Raw genomic sequence first — 20,648 nt, forward strand, 5'->3', positions numbered from 1 at the left:
CGGCTTTTTCTTTTTGCTTATGTGGTGCTGAGGAATCGAACCCAGGGCCTCAGGCATGCAAGGCAAGCGCTCTACCACTGAGCCACCTTCCCAGCCCCTCCAGTAAGCCCCACCAGAAAACCAGATGTGGCACCATGGCTCAAAGTGACATAGCACCAGTCTTCAGCAACTGTTCAGGGACAGTATGGCCAGGCCCTGAATTCAAGGTCAATCACCACCTAAAAAAAAACTCAATCCAGAATTATAAAGGGCAACAGTGACTCAAGCCTGTAATCCTAACTAATCAAGAGGCTGAGATCTGAGGATCACAATTTAAAGCCAGCCGGAGACTATTACCTCTAATTAACCAGCAAAAAGCCAAAGAAGAGATATGGCTCAAGTGATAGAGGGCTAGCCTTGAGCAAAGCAGCTTAGGGATAGCACAGAGGAGTAGAGTTCAAGCCCTCGAACCAGTATACACAAATATTCAGATGTCAGCCAAGCACTGATTACACCTGAAATCCTAGCTGTTCACAAGACAGAAAGCTAAGGAGGGGAGAGGGAGTTTCCAAAGACAACTGGGACAGAAAAGGCGCTTCTTCTGATATCAGAAAACCAGCCCAAAGTAAGCTCCAAGCACTCTCAAACTCAAAACATTATTAATTTTTAGGGGGGGGTAAGGGTGCAGGGGGTAGATTGTGGGGCTTGAACTCTGTGGGCCTGAGCACTGTACCTAGCTCTACAGCTCAAGGCAAGCCCTCTACCACTTGAGCCACAGCACCACTTCTGGTTTTCAGGTAGTTAATTGGAGAGGAGTCTCACAGACTTTCCTGCCCAGGCTGGCTTTGAACTAATCCTCAGATCTCAGCCTCGGGAGTAGCTAGGATTACAGGTGTGAGCCACTGACACCCAGCTCAAAACATTTATAAAACTCCTGTTTTTACTGGAGTTTTAAGAGACATAGATTTTTTTTTTCCGTTTGTGTCACTCAGGGCTTGAATCTGAAAGTTGGGCACTGTCCCTGAGCTCTATTTGCTTAGTGCTTGTGCTCTACCACTTGAGCTACAGTGCCACTTCCGGTTTTCTGGTGGTTTATTGGAGATAGGAGTCTCATGGTCTTTCCTGCCCGGGCTGGCTTTGAATCGCGATCCTCAGATCTCAGCCTCCTGAGTAGCTAGGATTACTCCAGCGCCCGGCTGGAGTGTATTTTTTTAAAGAACACTAACTATAATATTAACAGAATGCTTTTAGGTCCTTGTTGACCTGTTATTTGCTAATAAAATGTTACCCAGGCACTGGTGGTTTATATGTATAATCCTAGCTATGAAGGAAGCTAAGATGTGAGGATCACAGTTCAAAGCCAAGCCAGGCAGGAAAATCTAAGACTCTTATCAAAAACCTACACTATAGGGGCTGGGAAGGTGGCTCAGTGGTAGAGCACTTGCCTTGCAGGCTTGAGGCCCTGGGTTCAATAACTCAGCACAACATAAACAAAAAGAAAAAAGCCAGAAGTGGCGCTGTGGCTCAAGTAGTAGAGTGCTAACCTTGAGCTGAAGAGCTGAGGGACAGCCCCCAGGCCCACAGTTCAGGCCCCACGACCGGATCCAAAAAACAAACAAACAAACAAAAAACACCTACACTATAGCTAGGTGCTACAGTACATTAATAACAGCTCAGCACCAGTGGCTCACACCTGTAATTCTAGCTACTTAGTAGGCTGAGATCTGAGGACTTGCAGTCCAAGCCAGCCCAGACAAGAAAGACCAGGAGACTCTTATCTCCAATAAACCACCAGAAACCGGAAGTGGCACTGTGGCTCAAGTGGTAGAGCACTTGCCTTGAGCTGAAGAGCTGAGGGACAGCGCTCTGGCCCAGAGTTCAAGCCCCACAACTGACCAAAATCAAAAACAAAAAAAACCCCACCAACACTATCAAAAAAGCCAGAACTGGAGCTGTGGCTTGAGAGGTAGAGTGCTAGCTTTTAGGAAAGGAAGCTCAGGAACAGCACCCAGATCCTGAGTTCATGCCCAAGGACCAGCATAAAAATTTATAAAAATCATAAAAATATTTTAAAAAGTTAAGTACTCAAGAGTATGTGTTCAAATAATAAATTAAAATTAAAAAGTGAGAGTGGGAGCACAAAATTACTTAGTATTTCCCCAGTAACTTGACTTTACCTGTGAAGTAATCAAAGCCATCCTGTTGAAAGACCTCAAATACAAGGGGTAGCAGCTGCCACATCTGTGGTGACACTTGTTGACATGTCAAGCTATGTGCTAAGGAGAAGATCTCCTCATAGAATTCTAAAAGAAAATACCAAGTCATCAATAAAAATCTTAATCATATAAACTAGCACTAAATGCTTAACACAATTAGAGTTATTATACCTAAGACATGCTGTTGTAAAACAGTACCAATGACCTGTAGGCAGATTCCTTCAAGCTGCTGGGTTATCTAAAAAAAGGGGGGGAAGGGGAACAATAAGGAAGGAATTATTAAAATAGTAAAATATTTTACTACAGATAAATATAATATTAAGACATTATTATTTGTCTATTTGGAACTGACATGTATTATGAAATTATGAACCAATTCAAAATGGAAATTTCATGTAATATCATTACTGTAAGAAAACCACAAGAAATTACCTACCTTATTTATAAAAAATAACATTCTGGAGAAAACAGGACATGTAATTTCAAAGTATGTAAGTATAGACCAATTAGGACCAAATAAAAATCAAGTCACAGTGATTTAAAAGAGTAATGAGGGACTGGGAAGGTAGCTCAGTGGTAGAGTGCTTGCCTTGCATACCTGAGGCCCTGGGTTCGATTCCTCAGCACCACATAAGCAAAGAGAAAAAAAGCCGGAAGTGGCGCTGTGGCTCAAGTGGTAGAACACTAGCCTTGAACTGAAGAGCTGAGGGACAGCGCCCAGGCCCAGAGTTCAGGCCCCATGACTGGACCAAAAAATAAATAAATAAATAAATAAAATAAATAAAAGAGTAATGATTTGAAGAAGTTAATGTCAATAGTCATTTCCAATGCCAACAGTCGTTTTCATTTTTCAAGTTATATTACATACTGATCTATGAAAATGTGAACCCAGGGCCCACCCAATCAAGATGAAAAGAAAATACAAATTCTTCTTTACTTATTAATGAGCTCCTCAATTGGACTCCAAATCTATGAAAGCTATCAGAATATTTTTTGGTACTGGGGACTGAATCCAGGACATGATACTTATAAGACAACCACTTTGCCATTGAGCTACATCCCAGCCTGGACATCAGAATATTAAGAGATGAATGAGAATTAATAAATGTATATACCAATCAAATATAAAAACATAACATCCATTTTAAATAGTACATAATGTATTCCCAACTTTTAAAGAAAATTTGCAAGGGTTTTTATGGCTTCTTCAATTATAATACAAAATTTTAGCCAGGTACCAGTGGCTCCAGCCTGTAATCCTAGCTACTTAGGAAGTTGAGATCCAAAGCTCAAAGCTAACATAGGAAGCAAAGTCCAAGAGACTCTTTATATCCAATTAATTAAGGGGGGAGGGGGGGGGAGAAGAGGCCCAAAGTAGAGTTGTTGCTTTAATGGCAGAATGCTAGCTCATGTCTAGACCTTGAGTTCAAGTCCCAAGACTGGCACACAAAAAGAGACAGACAAACAGAGAGGGGGAGAAGGAGGGGAAAGGGAAGACAGGGAAAGGGAAAGGGTGAGAGGGAGAGAGACAGGGACAGAATATAAAGCTTTATAACAGATGTATCTGCACTGAAACTATCAACACAAAATTCACACTGTAGTTACTCCTAGGGAATGGAAGGAAGTAGGGACAAGATTCAACTGTATCTTAAACTGCTGGATCTGGTGTGTAGCTCAGTGTAGTGTACATGAGGCCCCATATTCAATATACTACATCAATGGAAAAAGGAAGGAGAGGAAGAAAAAAGGAAAGAGGCTGAATTAATTTTTGTTGGGAAATAAAATCTTAAGAAAACAATGTAAAAATGCTAAAATGCAATAAATTAGGTAATGGGTAAGTAGAATCAGTTTGTTTTCTGTCCTTTATTTTTATTTATTTATTTATTTATTTATTTTTGGGTCCGGTCGTGGAGCCTGAACTCTGGGCCTGGGCGCTGTCCCTCAGCTCTTCAGCTCAAGGCTAGCGCTCTACCACTTGAGCCACAGTTCCACCTCCGGCTTTTTTCTTTTTGCTTATGTGGTGCTGAGGAATCGAACCCAGGGCCTCGAGCATGCAAGGCAAATGCTCTACCACTGAGCCACCTTCCCAGCCCTCCTTTATTTTTTTGTATGCTTTAGCCAATTCAACATCTAAAATTCCAAATTATTCCCTTATTTTTCCAAATGACAACTGGTGGCTCAGACCTGTAATCCTAGCTACTCAGGTGGCTGAGATTTGAGCATCATGGTTCGAAGCCAGATCAGGAAGGAAAATCCATGAGACTCATCTCCAATTAACCAAGAGAAAAGCAGAACTGTTGCTTTGGCTCAAAGTACACTCAGGCCCTGATTTCAAGCCTCATGACCGAGTGGGGGAGGGGGAGAGGCAAAGAGAATGATAATGATTGCAGAACAATTTGAATGTATATTAACACTAGTTAATTGCTTAAATGGTTATTGGTAAATTTTATTATATATTATACAGAATTTCTCAAAGCAAAATTACTTTTTTCTGTATGTTGGTAGTGGGGCTCCAACTCAGGAACTGTGTACTGTTCCTTAGTTTTCTATTCAAGGCTAGTACTCTACCACTTAAACCACAGCTCTACTTCTGGATTTTTGGTGATTAATTGAAGGCTGACTTCCTGCCCAGGTTGGCTTTGAATGACAATTCTCAGATCGTAGCCTGCTGAGTAATTAGGATTACAGATATGAGGCACTGATGCTGGGCCAAACCAAAGTAAACTTCAAATGCAAATTGGTGGTAGAGTATTTACAAGTTATCATCACAGTTCTGGATCAGAGAAACATAACCTAATAGTCACTGGCACTGAGCCAAACCAATTTTTTTAAATAGTTAGTTTAGTAAAGATAAAGATCACACAGGAAGAGTGAGCAGCAGGACCTGGAAACCAGTTGTCCCAAAGTAATATTTAAATGAAAATTGGTGATAGTACACTTAACAATGTATCACCATACTTATGGAACCTAGAAACACAACCTAACAGGGAACCAAAAGTCCTGAGACACAAAAAGATGAAATCGGGGCTGGGAAGGTGTCTCAGTGGTAGAGCGCTTGCCTTGCATGCATGAGGCCCTGGGTTTGATTCCTCAGCACCACATAAGCAAAAAGAAAAAAGCCGGAAGTGGAACTGTGGCTCAAGTGGTAGAGCACTAGCCTTGAGCTGAAGAGCTGAGGGACAGTGCCCAGGCCCAGAGTTCAGGCCCCACGACTGGACCCCCCCACCCCCCAAAAAAAAACAACAACACAAAGATGAAATTTTAGCTGGGCGCCGGTGGCTCACACCTGTAATCCTAGCTACTCAGGAGGCTGATATCTGAGGATCAAGGTTCAAAGCCCAGGCAGGAAAGCCCATGAGACATTTTTTTTTTTTGGGTCAGTCATGGGCCTGAACTCTGAGCCTGGGCGCTGTCCCTTAGCTCTTCAGCTCAAGGCTAGCACTCTACCACTTAAGCCACAGTGCCACTTCCAGCCTTTTTCTGCTTATGTGGTGTTAGGAATTGAACCCAGGGCCTCATGGATGCAAGGCAAGCGCTCTACCACTGAGCCACCTTCCCAGCCCCCCCATGAGACTCTTATCTCCAATAAACCACTAGAAAACTGGAAGTGGCGCTGTGGCTCAAGTGGTACAGTGCTCGCCTTGAGCTGAAGAGCGCAGGACAGCACCCAAGCCCAGAGTTCAAGCCCCAGACCTACCAAACAAAAAAAAAAACAAACAAAAAAACCCCCAAACAAACAAACAAATACCTGCTTCCTAAACCTACCTAGCTTTTTGGAACTTAAATATTTAAGCTATCAATTGTATCTTTTGAAAAACTAATTAAAAATGCCCACATCAAAATGGTTGAGATGGTCTTAATTACCTAAGTCAAAGCCTTCCCAAAACCACTGAATACTCACTATAAAATGCCCTTCCCTAAAACTTGTGCAACACTGAACCATTATCTTACCTCTTTATGATCCTCAACCACACTAAGAAGTGTGTCAATTGTATTCAGAATTCCCATAGCAGTAACTGCTTTGTCATCACTTCCTTCTTCATCTGGCCCAGTCTGGATTACCTGGTTAAATGTCATTGCCTAGAGTGGAGAGAGAAAATGCAACTCAAATCCACCACTGAAGCAATATTAACAGTTTCGCCAAAGATTTATTTTGTCTGAGATAGAGTCTCACTATGTAGCCCTGGCTGGCCTCAAAATGCATAATCCTCCTAATTCAACCTTCTGTGTACTCAGAATTCAGACATACATGCTACAGGCTGGCTTGGACTTTGCTACCACTTGTATAATACCTTCACAGCCTGGCTTTTTGGTGGTTATTCTGGAGAATTGAGCTTCTTATACTTTTCTGCCTGGGCTGGCTTTAAACCATGATCCTTCAGATCTCAGCATCCTGAATAATAAATATTATAGGCAAGAGTCAATGTTTTTCCTGGGACAGCACAACAAATGAATGGCTCCCAGGTGATTAATGAATTTATAAGCTTAGGCTCTATAATCAAAGGATCCTATTCTGCCACTAGATAAGAAAATAAACTCTTGGCCTTTCTTGACATATCATTTAGGGGTTTTCAGAGATAATGTTGAGTTAAATAAAGCAAATAAGTAATGACCGTAATATATAAATATTTTTATTAATAGTACAGGCTAAAGATGAGCACAGCAAAGTGCCTGTAATCCTAGATAGTCATGGTGCTGAGACAAGATGATAGCCTAAAAGTTCAGGGAGCTCAAATAATAGAAAAAAATTTTGGCAGGAAGTAGAACACTAGCCTAGCAAGCAAGAAGCTGAGTCCAAAACTCCAGTAATGTCCAGCCACCAGTGGCTTAAGCCTGTAATCCTAGCTACTCAGAAGGTTGAGATCTGAGGATTGCCCAGGCAGGAAAGACCTTGAGACTCTTACCTCCAATAAACCACCAGAAAACAGAAAGTGGCGCTGTGAATCAAAGTGGTAGAGTGCTAGCTTTGAGCCAAAGAGCTCAGGGACAGCACCCAGGCCTAGAGTTCAAGTCCCACGACTGACAAAAAAACAAAACAAAAAAAACAAACAACAACCGCCAGTAATGAAAAATAAAAAAGACTGGTAACATATTACATACAGTATTCTAATATAAGCCTTCCAATCACATTTGTTTATTTTTTCTGTTTAAAACCAAACTCATTGTTTTGAGTACTCCAAAACAACAGAGATGCTATATACAGCCTAAGTAATTAAGACTATAAACTCTAGTTTCTACCATACACAAGTTATTTAACCTTTAAATACTTCACATTTTCTTTCTTTCTTTCTTTTTTTTGTCAGTTGTGGGGTTTGATCTTTGGACCTGGGCACTGCCCCTCAGCTCTTCAGCTTAAGGCAAGAACTCAACCACTAGGATGACAGTTCCACTTCCAGTTTTCTGGTGGTTTATTGGAGATAAGAGTCTGATGAGCTTTCCTGACGGGGCTAACTTTGAACCATGATCCTCAGATCTCAGCCTCCTAAGTAGCTAAGATTGCAGGTGTGAGAGCTACTGGGCCTGGCATACTCACATTTTCTATCTGTAAAGTAAGAACAGGGCTGGCAGAATGGTCTAAGTGATAAAAGTGTTTGGCTAGTATGCTCAAGGCATACTAGCTCAAGACAATTCTCCAAAAGAACAAAGTGAGAAATAAATTACTTAAGAATCTACCAGCCGGGGGGCTGGGAAGGTGGCTCAGTGGTAGAGCGCTTGCCTTGCATGCCTGAGGCCCTGGGTTCGATTCCTCAGCACCACATAAAAAAGAAAAAAGCCAGAAGTCGTGCTGTGGCTCAAGTGGTAGAGCGCTAGCCTTGAGCTGAAGAGCTGAGGGACAGCGCCCAGGCCCAGATTTCAGGCCCCACCACCGGACCCAAAAAAAAAAAAAAAAAATCTACCAGCTGGGCGCCGGTGGCTCATGCCTGTAATCCTAGCCACTGAGGAGGCTGAGATCTGAGGATCACGGTTCAAAGCCAGCCCGGGCAAGGAAAGACCAGACTGTGAGACTCTTATTTCCAATAAACCACTAGAAAACTGTTAAGTGGCACTGTGGCTCAAGCAGTAGAGCACTCGCCTTGAACTGACGAGCACAGGGACAGCCCCCAAGCCCAGAGTTCAAGATAGATAGATAGATAAAAGTAAAAAATAAATTAAAATAAAAAAAGAATCTACCAAACCAATGGGGCTGGGAAGGTAGCTAAGTGGTAGAGTGCTTGCCTCGCATGCATGAGGCCCTGGGTTCGATTCCTCAGCACCACATAAGCAGAAAAGCTGGAAGTGGTGCTGTGGCTCAAGTGGTAGAGTGCAGCCTTGAACTGAAGAGCTGAGGGACAGTGCCCAGGCCCAGAGTTCAGGCCCAAAGACAGATCAAAAAAAAAAAAAAAAAGAATATACCAAATTGAGTACTGTTGGCTCATGCGTGTAAGACTAGCTACACAGGAGGCTGAGATTTGAGGACTGAGCTTTGAAATCATACCTGCCAGTCAAATCAGATACTTACCTCAAATTAACCAGCAAAAAGCTGGAAGTGGAGGTGTGGTTCAAATGGTTAAACAATGGTATTAAGTAAAAGTGTGAGGCCCCAGTACTGCCACAAAACAAAGAATCTGTCAAGAGGATTACATACCAAATGTTGTGTCATTTCTACTGCAATAGGAGTAACTTCTTCACTATATTCACAAATCATCTTCTGAATGACATTGGTAAGATCATCATTTTCTGTTTCTCTTATAATATGAAGAAGAGCCTGCATTACAGGTCTGATAAATGGTGTGATATATTCCTTAGCTGTAAGAGAAAAAAAAAATATTTTTTGTGTGCCGGTCCTGGAGCTTGAACTCAGTGCCTGGGCACTGTCCCTGAGCTTCTTTTGTTTAAGGCTAGTGTTCTACTACTTGAGCCACAGCACCACTAGGTAGTACTGAGGAATGGAACCCAGGGTTTCTCATGCATGCTAGGCAAGCACTCTACCAATGAGCCACCTTCCCAGCTCATAACTATTAAACTCACAAGTATGGAAGTGGTGCTGTGGCTCAAGCGGTAGAGTGCTTGCCTTGAGCTGAAGAGAGTAGGGACAGTGCCCAAGCCCAGAGTTGAAGCCGCACAACCGACCAAAAACAAAACAAAACTCATAAGTATTTTACATAATAAATATGCTAACTCTACTGGTAAAAATCATATGTAAAGACATTCATTGTTTTTGATACACAAATCTTTACCTTTTTCTTGATTGCTAATCAATACTTGAAGTGCAATCGCAGCTTCTACTTTTACAGGCATTTCTCTATCATCAATCAGACATCTTCGTGTCAGCTCTAAGGCCGTTTGGAGGTTCTGATCACTTTTAAACTTCACTTCACAAAAATAGTGAAGAACCCAGCAAGCCTTTAAAAAAAAAAACACTGATAGGCTATAATTATCTTCATTAATTACGTCCCAACCCAAGCTCTTTCCAGAATTCTGTGTGCGGGAATTTGGAGGCTGGCCAGTGGTAGGTGTGTCCAAACAGACAACACTAGACCAGTACTATGATCCCAAGTTGCTTTTTGGCTACACGATTTTGTGTGAATAGCAAGGTCTGAATGCAAAACACAGACAGACTGTGCTACCAGACACAGATGGAAACTATGCACACACTGTAGTAGCCATTTAAAGATTTATTTTAAACTTAAGTTGTAAGTGAAATAACTTTTAAAGTGAATATATAACAAGTTTCAATACAAAAACATTTTGAGATACAAATATATTAAAAATGTAGCTTCAAAACTTACCCTTGCTCTCATGTAGCCTAGTTCACTGCTGAATAGAGGGAACACATGATTTTGCAACATATATTCCATTTGATCTTTGTAGATCTTTTTCTGTAAGTACAAACACTTATTTTATTATAGTTCAACTATCATTATCTCAATTTTCAAGCTGATATACAAGGGTTAAAAACAACATCTAGAAAGCTGAGCACCTGAAATCTTAGCTACTCTGGAGGCTGAAATCTGAGAATCATTGTTGAAAGCCAGCCCAGGCAAGAAAATCTGGGAGACTATTGCCAATTAACTTCCAGAAAACTGAAGTGGCTCTGAGGCTTCAAGTGGTAGAACACTAGCCTTGAGCAAAAGAGAGCCCAGGGACAGTGCCCAGGCCCTGAGTTCAGGCCTACAGCCAACAACAAGAGTATTAGAGCCCAGCATCAGTGGCTCATGCCTATAATCTTAGCCGCTCAGGAGATTGAGATCTGAGAATCATGATTTGAAGCAAGTCCAGGAAGGAAAAGTCTATGAGACTCTTATCTCCAATTAACTACCAGAAAGCTGAAGTAGAGCTATGGCTCAAGGGGCAGAATGTTAGCTTTGAGCAAAAGAAGCTTGGGGACAGCACCTAGGCCCTGAGTTCAAGCCCAAGCACCTCTCTCCCCCAAATACTAACCAGGTTCTGGGACACTTACTGGTGGCTAGTGCCTATAATCCTAGCTACAAAGGTAGGCTGATATTTGAAACTGTTTCAAGGCCAGCCTGAGAAGGGAAGTTGATAAGACTATTATATCCATTTAAGCATCAAAAAGGTGGAAGTGGAGGTATAGATCAAGAGGTAGAGCAAGCATTAGCCTTTAGAAGATAAAGCTAGGGGCAGTGCTCAAGCCCTGAGTTCAAGCCCTAAATTCAGCACCAAACAACAACAAAAATGGTTGAAGGCATGGCTCAAGCAAAAAGTGACTATTGATGTCAAATACACACTTATATTGATACCTTTTTAGGACCTATAACCAAAAAAATCTATTTGTTTTTACAGTTGTGGTTCTTGAACTCAGGGCTTGGGCACTGTCCCTAAACCTTTCTGTGCTCAAGGTTAGAGGCCTACCACTTGAGCCACAGTGCCACTTCCAGTTTTTGAGTAGTTAATTGGGAGGCAAGAAGAGTCTCATGGGGACTTTTCTGCCAGGGCAGGCTTCAAACGGTGATCCTCAGGTCTCAGCTTCGTTGAATAGCTAGGATTACAGGTGTGAGACACCAGTGCCCAGAGTATTATTATATTACGGAGGGGATGAAGACAGAGTATCACTAAATAGTAGAGGATGGCTTTGATGTCAAAATGCTCTGGCCTCAGGTACACTAAGCACATTTTTATGTTTTTCAACTAAAAAAAAAATTTTTTTTTTTTTTTTTTTGCCGGTCATGGGGCCTGAACTCCGGGCCTAGGCGCTGTCCCTCAGCTCTTCAGCTCAAGGCTAGTGCTCTACCACTGGAGCCACAGCGCCACTTCCGGCTTTTTCTGTTTATGTGGTGCTGAGGAATCGAACCCAGGGCCTCATGCTTGCAAGACATGCACTGTACCGCTGAGCTACCTTCCCAGCCCCTCAATTAAAATTTTTGTTTGAATGTTTGAATTAGAAAGCAATTACAAAATCTAGTGTTAATAAAACATATGTAATCCCAACACTCAAAAAGTGGCTTTAAAGTCTGAGAACAGCCAGGGCCGTACAACAAGTTCAGGTCTGCTTGGAGCTATGCAATGAGATACATTCTAAAAGATAGCTGGGCACCTAGTTAATGCCTAGCTACTCAGGAGGCTGAGTTCTGAGGATCCCATTTCAAACCCAGCCCAGGCAAGGAAAGTCCAGGAGACTCTAATATCCAATTAACCACCAGAAAACTGGATGTGGCACTATGGTTCAAGTGGGAGGGGCTCTTGCCTTGGGCTGAAGAGCTCAGGAGCAGCACCCAGGCCCCAAGTTCAAGCCCTTCAACCAACAAAACAAAAAAACACTAAGGACTAGAATTATAGATCAGTACAGTACTCACTTAACATACACAAGACTTAGGTTTAATCTCTATTATAGCAAAACAAACAAAAATACGGACAATATTTGAACTGCACATTAATAAACATTAAAAACTGACTAGCACTTGCAAAATTGGAGAAGACCTAACCTAAGACATGAAAATTAAATGCCATGTAGGATCCTGGAGGGATCACAGACCCAAAAAAAATAAACAAAATATATAGTTATATAATATATAAAAAATATATACTCAGGCAGCAGCAAAGTAAGACTACATCTCAAAAACAAAATTATGTGGGTATCTGAGGTGTGTGTGTGTAGCTAGGTCTTAACACACACACATACATAGAACACATATATATTATATATATTATATATAATATGTTCGTTTTCAGTAACATTTTGATTTAGTGTAATGTTCTTAAGATTTGTTGTGAAGCATGTTAACAGTATATTACATAATATATATAAAGCCGGGCGCTGGTGGCTCACGCCTGTAATCCTAGCTACTCAGGAGGCTGAGATCTCCAATAAACCACCAGAAAACCGGAAGTGGCGCTGTAGCTCAAGTGGTAGAGCGCTTGCCTTGAGCTGAAGAGCTGAGGGACAGCGCCCAGGCCCAGAGTTCAAGCCCCATCCCCCCCCAAAAAAAAAAAAAAAAAATATATATATATATATATATATATAAAATATATATTACTACCTGATTAGAGACAAAATTTGGAATAGGAGTAGGTTGGGCTTAGAGACTTGGTATAAAACAGAGTAACTGCTAATGTATACAATTTTCAACTCAAGGTAATGAAAATGTCTAGGAATTAGATAGGGAAAGTGGTAACAATTATAACTACTGTTTCTCAGGAAAACTGGTAATTTAAATACTTATACAAACAGATGTAAAGAAGAAATACCTTCAGAAGTATTTCAGCTAAAGAGCCAATCATATGTAAAGCTCCATCTTTTTTCCGAGGATCAGCATTTGGTTCTGTAAGAATCTGGTAACAAAAGCCCATAGTCTTCTGTAGTACCTAAATTAAGAGATAATGTTTGATTGAATAAACCAACAGCTTTTTTTTTTTTTGAGGGGGGGGCGGGGTCCTGAACTCTGGGCCTGGGTGCTATCCCTCAGCCCTTTAGCTCAAGGATAGCACTCTACCACTTGAACCACAGCGCCACTTCCAGCTTTTTTTTTCTTTTTGCTTATGTGGTGCTGAGGAATTGAACCCATGGCCTCATGCATGCAAGGCAAGTACTCTTATCACTGAGCCACCTTTCCAGCCCAAACCTACAGCTCTTTAAAAATAAATTAGCCAAAAAAAAAAAATAATAAACTAGCCAAACAACTCACATAGCTAACATTTAAAACAGAGAGTATATTTGAGTAACTTTTTGGTGATGTAGTAAAACTATTCTGCACATCAAATAACTTACCTCTTTCCTCTTACTACAGGCTGTAAACAAAAGTGTCTGGGCAGCAGTGGTAGGAGAAATGAAATCTTCAAATACATCTAGAAAAGAAATATAAAAATAGAATAGCAAACAGTAATTTAACACCTTTGCAAAATATTTTCATATTATTGAATTTATAAGTTATGCTTTATAAAAAACAAGGCACTTACATGGGTATACTAGTACATACTTATAAATTGTTATACTAAGGAGGCTGAGACTCAACGTGCCAGGCATAGTCCCTAAGTGAGCTTTTTTGCTCATAGCTAGTGTTCTACCACTTGAACCACAGTACTTTCAAGCCTGGGTTTGTGTCGAATCATTTTCCTCAGATCTTAGCCTCCTAGTAGCTAGGAGTACAGGCATGAGCCACTGGCAAAATCTCAGATTTGACGCTACTTTGAGCCATGTACCAACACCCCAGTTCAACTACAGGAAAAAGTGGGAAGATGAAGGAAGCAACAGAGAGAGACCTAGATACACACAGACATATACACTCAGATAATACCACATAATTTTGTTTTTGACATGAGGTCTCAGTTTGCGGCTGCCTCACTATAATACAATAGCAACATGAAGTGATCCATCTACTTCAGTCTCTTGCAATGTGTTACCACACATGAATTCTATGTGTTTTCATACAAATTAAATGTTAATCCACTGACTTTTTTTTGTGAAAATACTGTACAGAGGGGTTACAATTACATGGGCAAGATAATGAGTACATCTCTTACCAAGCATTGTAGACTCTTCCTTTGTTTCCCCTTCCCATCCCTTCCCATTTTCCCCCTGACCCCCCACCCAATCCACTGACTTTTACTTATGTGGTACTGAGGAATCGAACCCAGGGCCTCATGCATTGCAAGGCAAGCGATCTACCACTGAGCCACCTCCCAGCCCTCCACTGACTTTTAACACTAACATTCTTTCATACAAAAGATTGAAATAACATTTCTTTACAATAGTGTTGCAAAATTATAATCTACAAAAACATCTGGCAGGAAAAACCAACACTCAATATTTGCCAAATTATAATTCTTAGCTTCCATGCAGGGAATACATGCATTTTTTTTCAATTCTCATTATGTATTTGAAAAGCGCTGGTGGCTCATCCTGTAATCCTAGCTAATCAGAGGTTGAGATCTGAGGATCTCGGTTCAAAGCCACCCTGGGCAGCAAAGTCCAGGAGACTCTTATCTCCAATAAACCACCAGAAAATTGGAAGTGGTGCTGTGGCTCAAGTGGGAAAGCACCAGCTTTGAGCTGAAGAGCTGAGGGAGAGTGCCCAGGTCCAGACTTCAAGCCCCACGACCAGCAACACACACACACACACACACACACACACACACACACTCTCTCTCTCTCTCTCTCTCTCTCTCTCTCAAGGGCCAACACGGTATTCTTAGCTATTCACAAAGGTAAGATCTGAGAATCATGGTTCAAAATCAGACCAAACAGAGAGTCCATGAGACTCATCTCCAATTAATAAGGAAAAACCCAGAAGTAAAGCTGTGGCTCAAGAGATAGATCACCACCCTTTAGTGGAAAAGGCCCAGTTAAGAGAATGAAGCCCTGAGTTCAAGTTCCATTAAGAATGAATAACATTATATCACTACAGGGACCTAAACAAATCATGTTAAGTGAAGTAAGCCAAGCTCAAAGAGACAAATGGCATATATATGGAAGCTAGTTTACAACTGGATATGGTAACTTAAAACAGTGCTGTATGTACTTACACACAAACAAGGAAGGAACTCTTAGGGAAGGAGCCCAAAAGTCCAACACCTCTGAATATCTCAAATACTATTTAACAAAACAATTCCATGAGCTGGGAATGTGGCTTAGTGGTAGAGTGCTTCCCCACCATGCATGAAACCATGGTTCGATTCCTCGGTATCACATAAAGAGAAAAAGTCAGAAGTGGTGCTGTGGCTCAAGTGGTAGAGCAAAGGAAGTTCAGGGACAGTGCCCAAGCCCTAAGTTGAAGCCACAGTACTGGCAAAAAAAAAAAAAAAATCCAAGAAATGAAAACATGTTTTGTTTATGGGAGACAAAGAAATGGAGGGTAAATAAATGTACAATATTCAATATATAAGATGTAAAAAAAAAACTATATAACTTATGGACAGGGACAGGAAGGGAAAAGTAGGGGAAAACAAAGGAAGGGGTGACAATATCCAAGAAAAATTATACTCATTGTCTGATTTATGTACAATTCCTTAGTAATAATAAATTATTAATAAAGATGTTCAGTATCAAGAAGGACAAAATAATACATCTTACGTTGGCTACATATAACCATCGCTACCTGACATTTTGTTTGGAAAGTAAAAATTTCTTACCAAACTTCATGCGAATATATTCATAAGGGTCTTCTTGCCAAAGTTCCTCATCAGCATCTGTATAGCACATCAATGGAAAAATAACATCTTGGATAATGCCCTGCAATTTAAAAGTTAAAAAAGTAACAGCCTTCAGCTTTCAAATATAACTGTCATATCTCCTTTAAGTACTCAAAAAGAAATAATTTTATAAAATGTATTCTAAAGCTTAATGCCAAACTTTACCAATACACTTTTTCTTGAATTGACTATAAGTTCTTGACTTCTCTGTAACAAGTTTTTAAGGAATTAATAATTTAAAAAGCTGCGTGGTGCTGGTGGCTCACACCTGTAATACTAGCTACACAGAAGGCTGAGATCTGAGGATCACAGTTCAAAGCCAGATTAGGCAGAAAAGTCCCTAGGAGTATAAAGGAGGGGAAAGGAAGGGGGGAGGAGGAAAGAGAGGAGGGAGGGTGGGGTGGGAAAAAAGATCCCCAAGACTCTTCAATCTTCCACTAGAAAACCAGAAGTAGCACTATGGCTCAAAAAGGTAGAGTGCTAGCCTTGAGCTTTTGCTCAGGGACAGAACTCAGGCTTCAGTTCAAGCCCCGTAACTGGCAAAAAAAAAAAAAGGTCTGCGAAAGTGGCTTAGTGGTGTTTGTCTAGTTTGCAGGAAGCCCTGGGTTCCGCTCCTCAGTACCTCATAAATAGAAAAAGCCAGAAGTGGCACTGTTGCTCAAGTGGTAGCCTGGAACAAAAGAAGCTCAGGGACTATGCCCAGAGCTTGAATTCTAGCCTCAGGACAAGCCAAAAATAAATAAATAAATAAAAGCCAGAAATGGGGATATGGCTCAATGAAACATTAGCTTAAGTACAAAAGCTCAGGGACAGTGACCAGGGTTTGAGTCAAGCCCCAATATACACAGACACACACATATAGACATGAACAGATGGACACACACACACACAGACACAAAACAATGCAAGCTTAAATGCAACAGTAGACTAAAAAGAAGTTAAATACTTATAATTAACATCAAATGCTAAATCTTCTTTTTCTCTATTCTATGTAAATAATCACCAGAACTAGACTAACAAAACTCAACATGATTTTCAACTTTTTTTTTGGGGGGGGGAGGGAGTAGGGGGTCGGAGGGGCTCGGTCATGGGGCCTGAACTCTGGGCCTGGGTGCTGTCCCTCAGCTCTTCAGCTCAAGGCTAGCTCCCTACCACTTGAGCCATAGCCCCATTTCCAGCTTTTTCTGCTTATGTGGTGCCGAGGAATCGAACCCAGGGCCTCATGCATGCAAGGCAAGCACTCTACCACTGAGCACCTTCCCAGCCCGATTTTCAACTTTTTTAGCAATTCTGTTGGATGTGCTTGAAAAAAGATGTATACACAGCAACCTCAACTACTGTAATATAACCTGTTTTGCATCATTAAAATTTATCACCACCCATCCTGATTAAAAGATATATACCATATTTGATTTTTATACTCTTAATCCACTTACTCCATCTCAAAAAGCTTTGATAATCTTTAAAAAATGTTAGAAATTTATTACTTGTATATGAGGCTTCAGATTCTTCCAGGTAAGGGCATGGGATACTCCTTGATTAATATAGTTTAATGTCTGTTGTAAAACTCGAGGAGCCATATATTGCTTCTCTTTGTATTGATATAACACCTTCAATAAAACCTTTGGAGGGAAAAGAAGTTTAATCAAAACTAAGCTCAGAGAAACTTTAACCATTTACAAGCCATTAAAAGCATCTCACATTAATCTTTAAAGCTAAAGTCATCATCACAAAATAACAACTATTCTTTTAAAAATAAAACCTTGAAAGTTAAGAGAACTGTATTTCTTCGTCCCAAGGGATTTAACTAACAAACATGCTGACCTAAGAATGTATGAAAGGCCTACTTTCTGGCTAAGGAAAAAACCATATGCTCCCTACTGACATAGCCTTATTTTACTGACCATCTTCTAAGAAAATCCTAACTCAGTCAGTCACCTACTTATGTGTCTTTAAAGTTCTAATTCTATTGGCTGTTTCAAACTATCAATTTTCAAAGTGTAAGTCATAGACATTTGGTGGTTGCCAAGACCCTTGCAGTGAGCCTGGAAGGTTAAAGTGGATCAAGGTTAATTGCTTAAAAAAACTGACATTAACGTATTAATACCTCCCAATGACTAACATCCATCAAAGAAGTGGTACTGCAACTAAAGTTAAAATAACAATCACATACTTGTAGAATCAGTTTTCCTTAAGAATGTCTTAAAAAAAACAGAAATACTATGATTTTAAAATGAGTATACCCAGTAAATACCAAAGTACAATAGTTGAGAGAAATGTATTTTTTGGAAATTGAATTGCAATGAAAAGGTTGCTATTCCATGATATACTATTTTCTTTGAAAGAACTTACAGACAAATAATGATTTGGACTTGTACAGGTGGCAGATTATTTTTAATTTTCTCAAAAATGTTATTCCAAAGAGCTGACATATCATGTTACTTGTGCTAAATTCAAGTTTTCAAAGAAAGATCAGAATTTGACAAATCTTGGAATCATTACCATTAGCTTGATAGCTTTCCAATATTAAAAGATATTAAAAATTTCTAATAAGACTGGTGGTTATTTTTTTTTTTTGCAAAATTATCATTAGATTTTAAGTCTCTCAACTGAGCCACACTCAGCCTGTCCAAGTGTTTCTTTCTTGATTCTAACTATTTAGGAAGATAAGGAGTGGAGAGGGAAAAACAAAGAAATGGAGGACAGGCAAGTAAATCTGATTCTGTAAGGGAGTGGATACCAATGGGAGTGAGGAAGGCTAACAAAGGCGTAAATGAAACACTGTTTAAGAAGGGGAAAGGTTGATAGGCAGGGTAGGAGGAGAACAGAAGAGATGAGGTTGGTTAGGATACATTTGTATAGATATGTGAAAATGTCACAATAAAACTCCCTTATACAACTAATAAAAAATAATTATTTAGTAAAATGTATTGATATTCAGAAAGTCTACATGAACTATATGAATCAACATGTTCAAATGACAAAAATTACAAAACCATGTATATATAGCAAATTCATTCAAAATATAATAATATACAATACTTTGTGCAAAAGTGTGGGACCCTGAGTTCAAGGCCCAGAACAAACAAAAAACTGAATACCAGCTGAATACCGGTAGCTCACACCTTTAATAATAAGCTACCCAGGAGGCTGAGATCTGAGTATCATGGTTCAGGGCCAGTCCTGGCAGGAAGGTCCATAAGACTCTAATCTCCAAACAACTACTCAGAAAAAGCCAGAAGTGGTGCTATGGCTCAGTGGTAGAGCACTAGTCTTGAGCACAGAGCAGTTCAGGGATAGAACCCAGGCCCTAAGTTCAAGCTCCAGGACTGGAAAAAAAGAAAAAAAAAAAGTTAACACCTAAGATGTTTCAGAACTGCTACAAAGGTCAAATATACTGTTTATAGCTGAAAAAAGAAACTAGAAGTAAGTCAGGCACTGGTGCTTCATGCCTGTAATCCTAGCTACTCAGCAGGCTGAGATCTGAGGATTCAGGTTCAAAGCCAGCCTGAGCAGGAGAGACTGTTAGATTCTTACGTCCAATTAACCACCTAAAAACCAGAAGTGGAGCCATGGCTCAAAGTAGTAGAGCCAGGCCTATAGATAAAACCCAATGACTTACACAAGAACAAAAAGAAAGGAAGAAAAGAAACTAGAAATAAGAAAAAAAAAATCAAACCTAAAAGCCATTTTTCTACTTAGAAAATCTGTGTTAGACGTACTTGCTGAACACCAACAGCAAATGCCTTCAAAAATACTTCAGCAAATTCATTATACTCCTTGGAAACATTCCCAGGACTTCCATATCTAAAAAAACAAAAAAAAATACATATATATGACCATTATTTCTTTAAAATCCTTTATATATCTATACTTACAAAATCAAAATCTTAAAAAGATGACCTGAAATTACCAAATATAGAGAACTTACCTTTCAAAAAGCCTTGCTAAAATATGTAAGGCCCACTTCTTACATTTCCACCATGGTAATTCAGGTCTATCATCTTCTTCAACTTGAAGTGTTTCCTTTAAAGAAAGGTTTATTTAATGATATAAGAGATAAGAAAAAAAATAAGCAAAAGAAGTGAAAATACAGTACTGAATCTCCCATACATTTCCTTTCCAAACAATTATTTAACTACTTTGAAAGCTATTTTGGAATTACTTAAAAAATTAAACATACACTTACTCTGTGACCCAATTCAACTCTTTGGTATTCATGTAAGAATGAAAGCATACAGTGGCTCTATCTCTAAACTTAAAATCTGAACATCAACTTGATATCTATCAACATGGGAAAGATTTTGGTCTATCTGTACAAGGGAACAGTAGCTGGATTAAGAAGGAGCAATCCATCACTATAAAACAATGAATACGGGGTTGGGAAGGTGGCTCAGTGGTAGAGCGCTTGCCTTGCATGCTTGAGGCCCTGGGTTCAATTCTTCAGCACCACATAAGCAGATAAAACAGGAAGTGGCACTGTGGCTCAAGTGGTAGAACACCAGCCTTGAGTTGAAGAGCTGAGGGACAGCATCCAGGCCCAGAGTTCAAGCCCCCGCACCAAAAAAAAGAATGAGTCTCATGAATATTTTAAGCAAAAGAAGCCAAAAGAAGCTGGGCCACCAGCTGGTGGCTCATGCAAGTAAGGCTGAGACCTAAGGATCACAGTTCAAAGCCACACTGGGCAGGAAAGCCCATGAGACTATTATCTCCAATTAACCACCAGGAAATTGGAAGTGGTGCTGTGGCTCAAGTGGTAGAGTGCTAGCCTTGAGCTGAAGAGCTAAGGGACAGCATCCAAGCCCAGACTTCAAGCCCCATGACAAA

The 20,648-nt window shown here is 40.2% G+C and overlaps 1 protein-coding gene across 1 annotated transcript in view; it reads right to left on the reverse strand.

Moving 5' to 3' along the window:
• Positions 1-20,648, reverse strand: part of Ipo7 (importin 7) — a 71,482-nt gene that overhangs the window by 12,023 nt on the left and 38,811 nt on the right. Inside the window, exons 7-18 of the mRNA XM_013028777.1 lie at positions 19,753-19,847; positions 19,544-19,628; positions 17,309-17,443; positions 15,762-15,861; positions 13,402-13,478; positions 12,882-12,998; positions 9,965-10,054; positions 9,413-9,578; positions 8,821-8,981; positions 6,147-6,275; positions 2,367-2,433; positions 2,157-2,282 (exon numbers count right to left, since the gene is read on the reverse strand). Of these exons, the coding sequence (XP_012884231.1) occupies positions 2,157-2,282; positions 2,367-2,433; positions 6,147-6,275; positions 8,821-8,981; positions 9,413-9,578; positions 9,965-10,054; positions 12,882-12,998; positions 13,402-13,478; positions 15,762-15,861; positions 17,309-17,443; positions 19,544-19,628; positions 19,753-19,847 (1,348 nt within the window). The remainder of the gene's footprint in view (positions 1-2,156; positions 2,283-2,366; positions 2,434-6,146; positions 6,276-8,820; positions 8,982-9,412; positions 9,579-9,964; positions 10,055-12,881; positions 12,999-13,401; positions 13,479-15,761; positions 15,862-17,308; positions 17,444-19,543; positions 19,629-19,752; positions 19,848-20,648) is intronic.

This window comes from Dipodomys ordii, unplaced genomic scaffold (assembly GCF_000151885.1).
Source record: "Dipodomys ordii isolate 6190 unplaced genomic scaffold, Dord_2.0 Scaffold113, whole genome shotgun sequence".
Taxonomy (NCBI): domain Eukaryota; kingdom Metazoa; phylum Chordata; class Mammalia; order Rodentia; family Heteromyidae; genus Dipodomys; species Dipodomys ordii.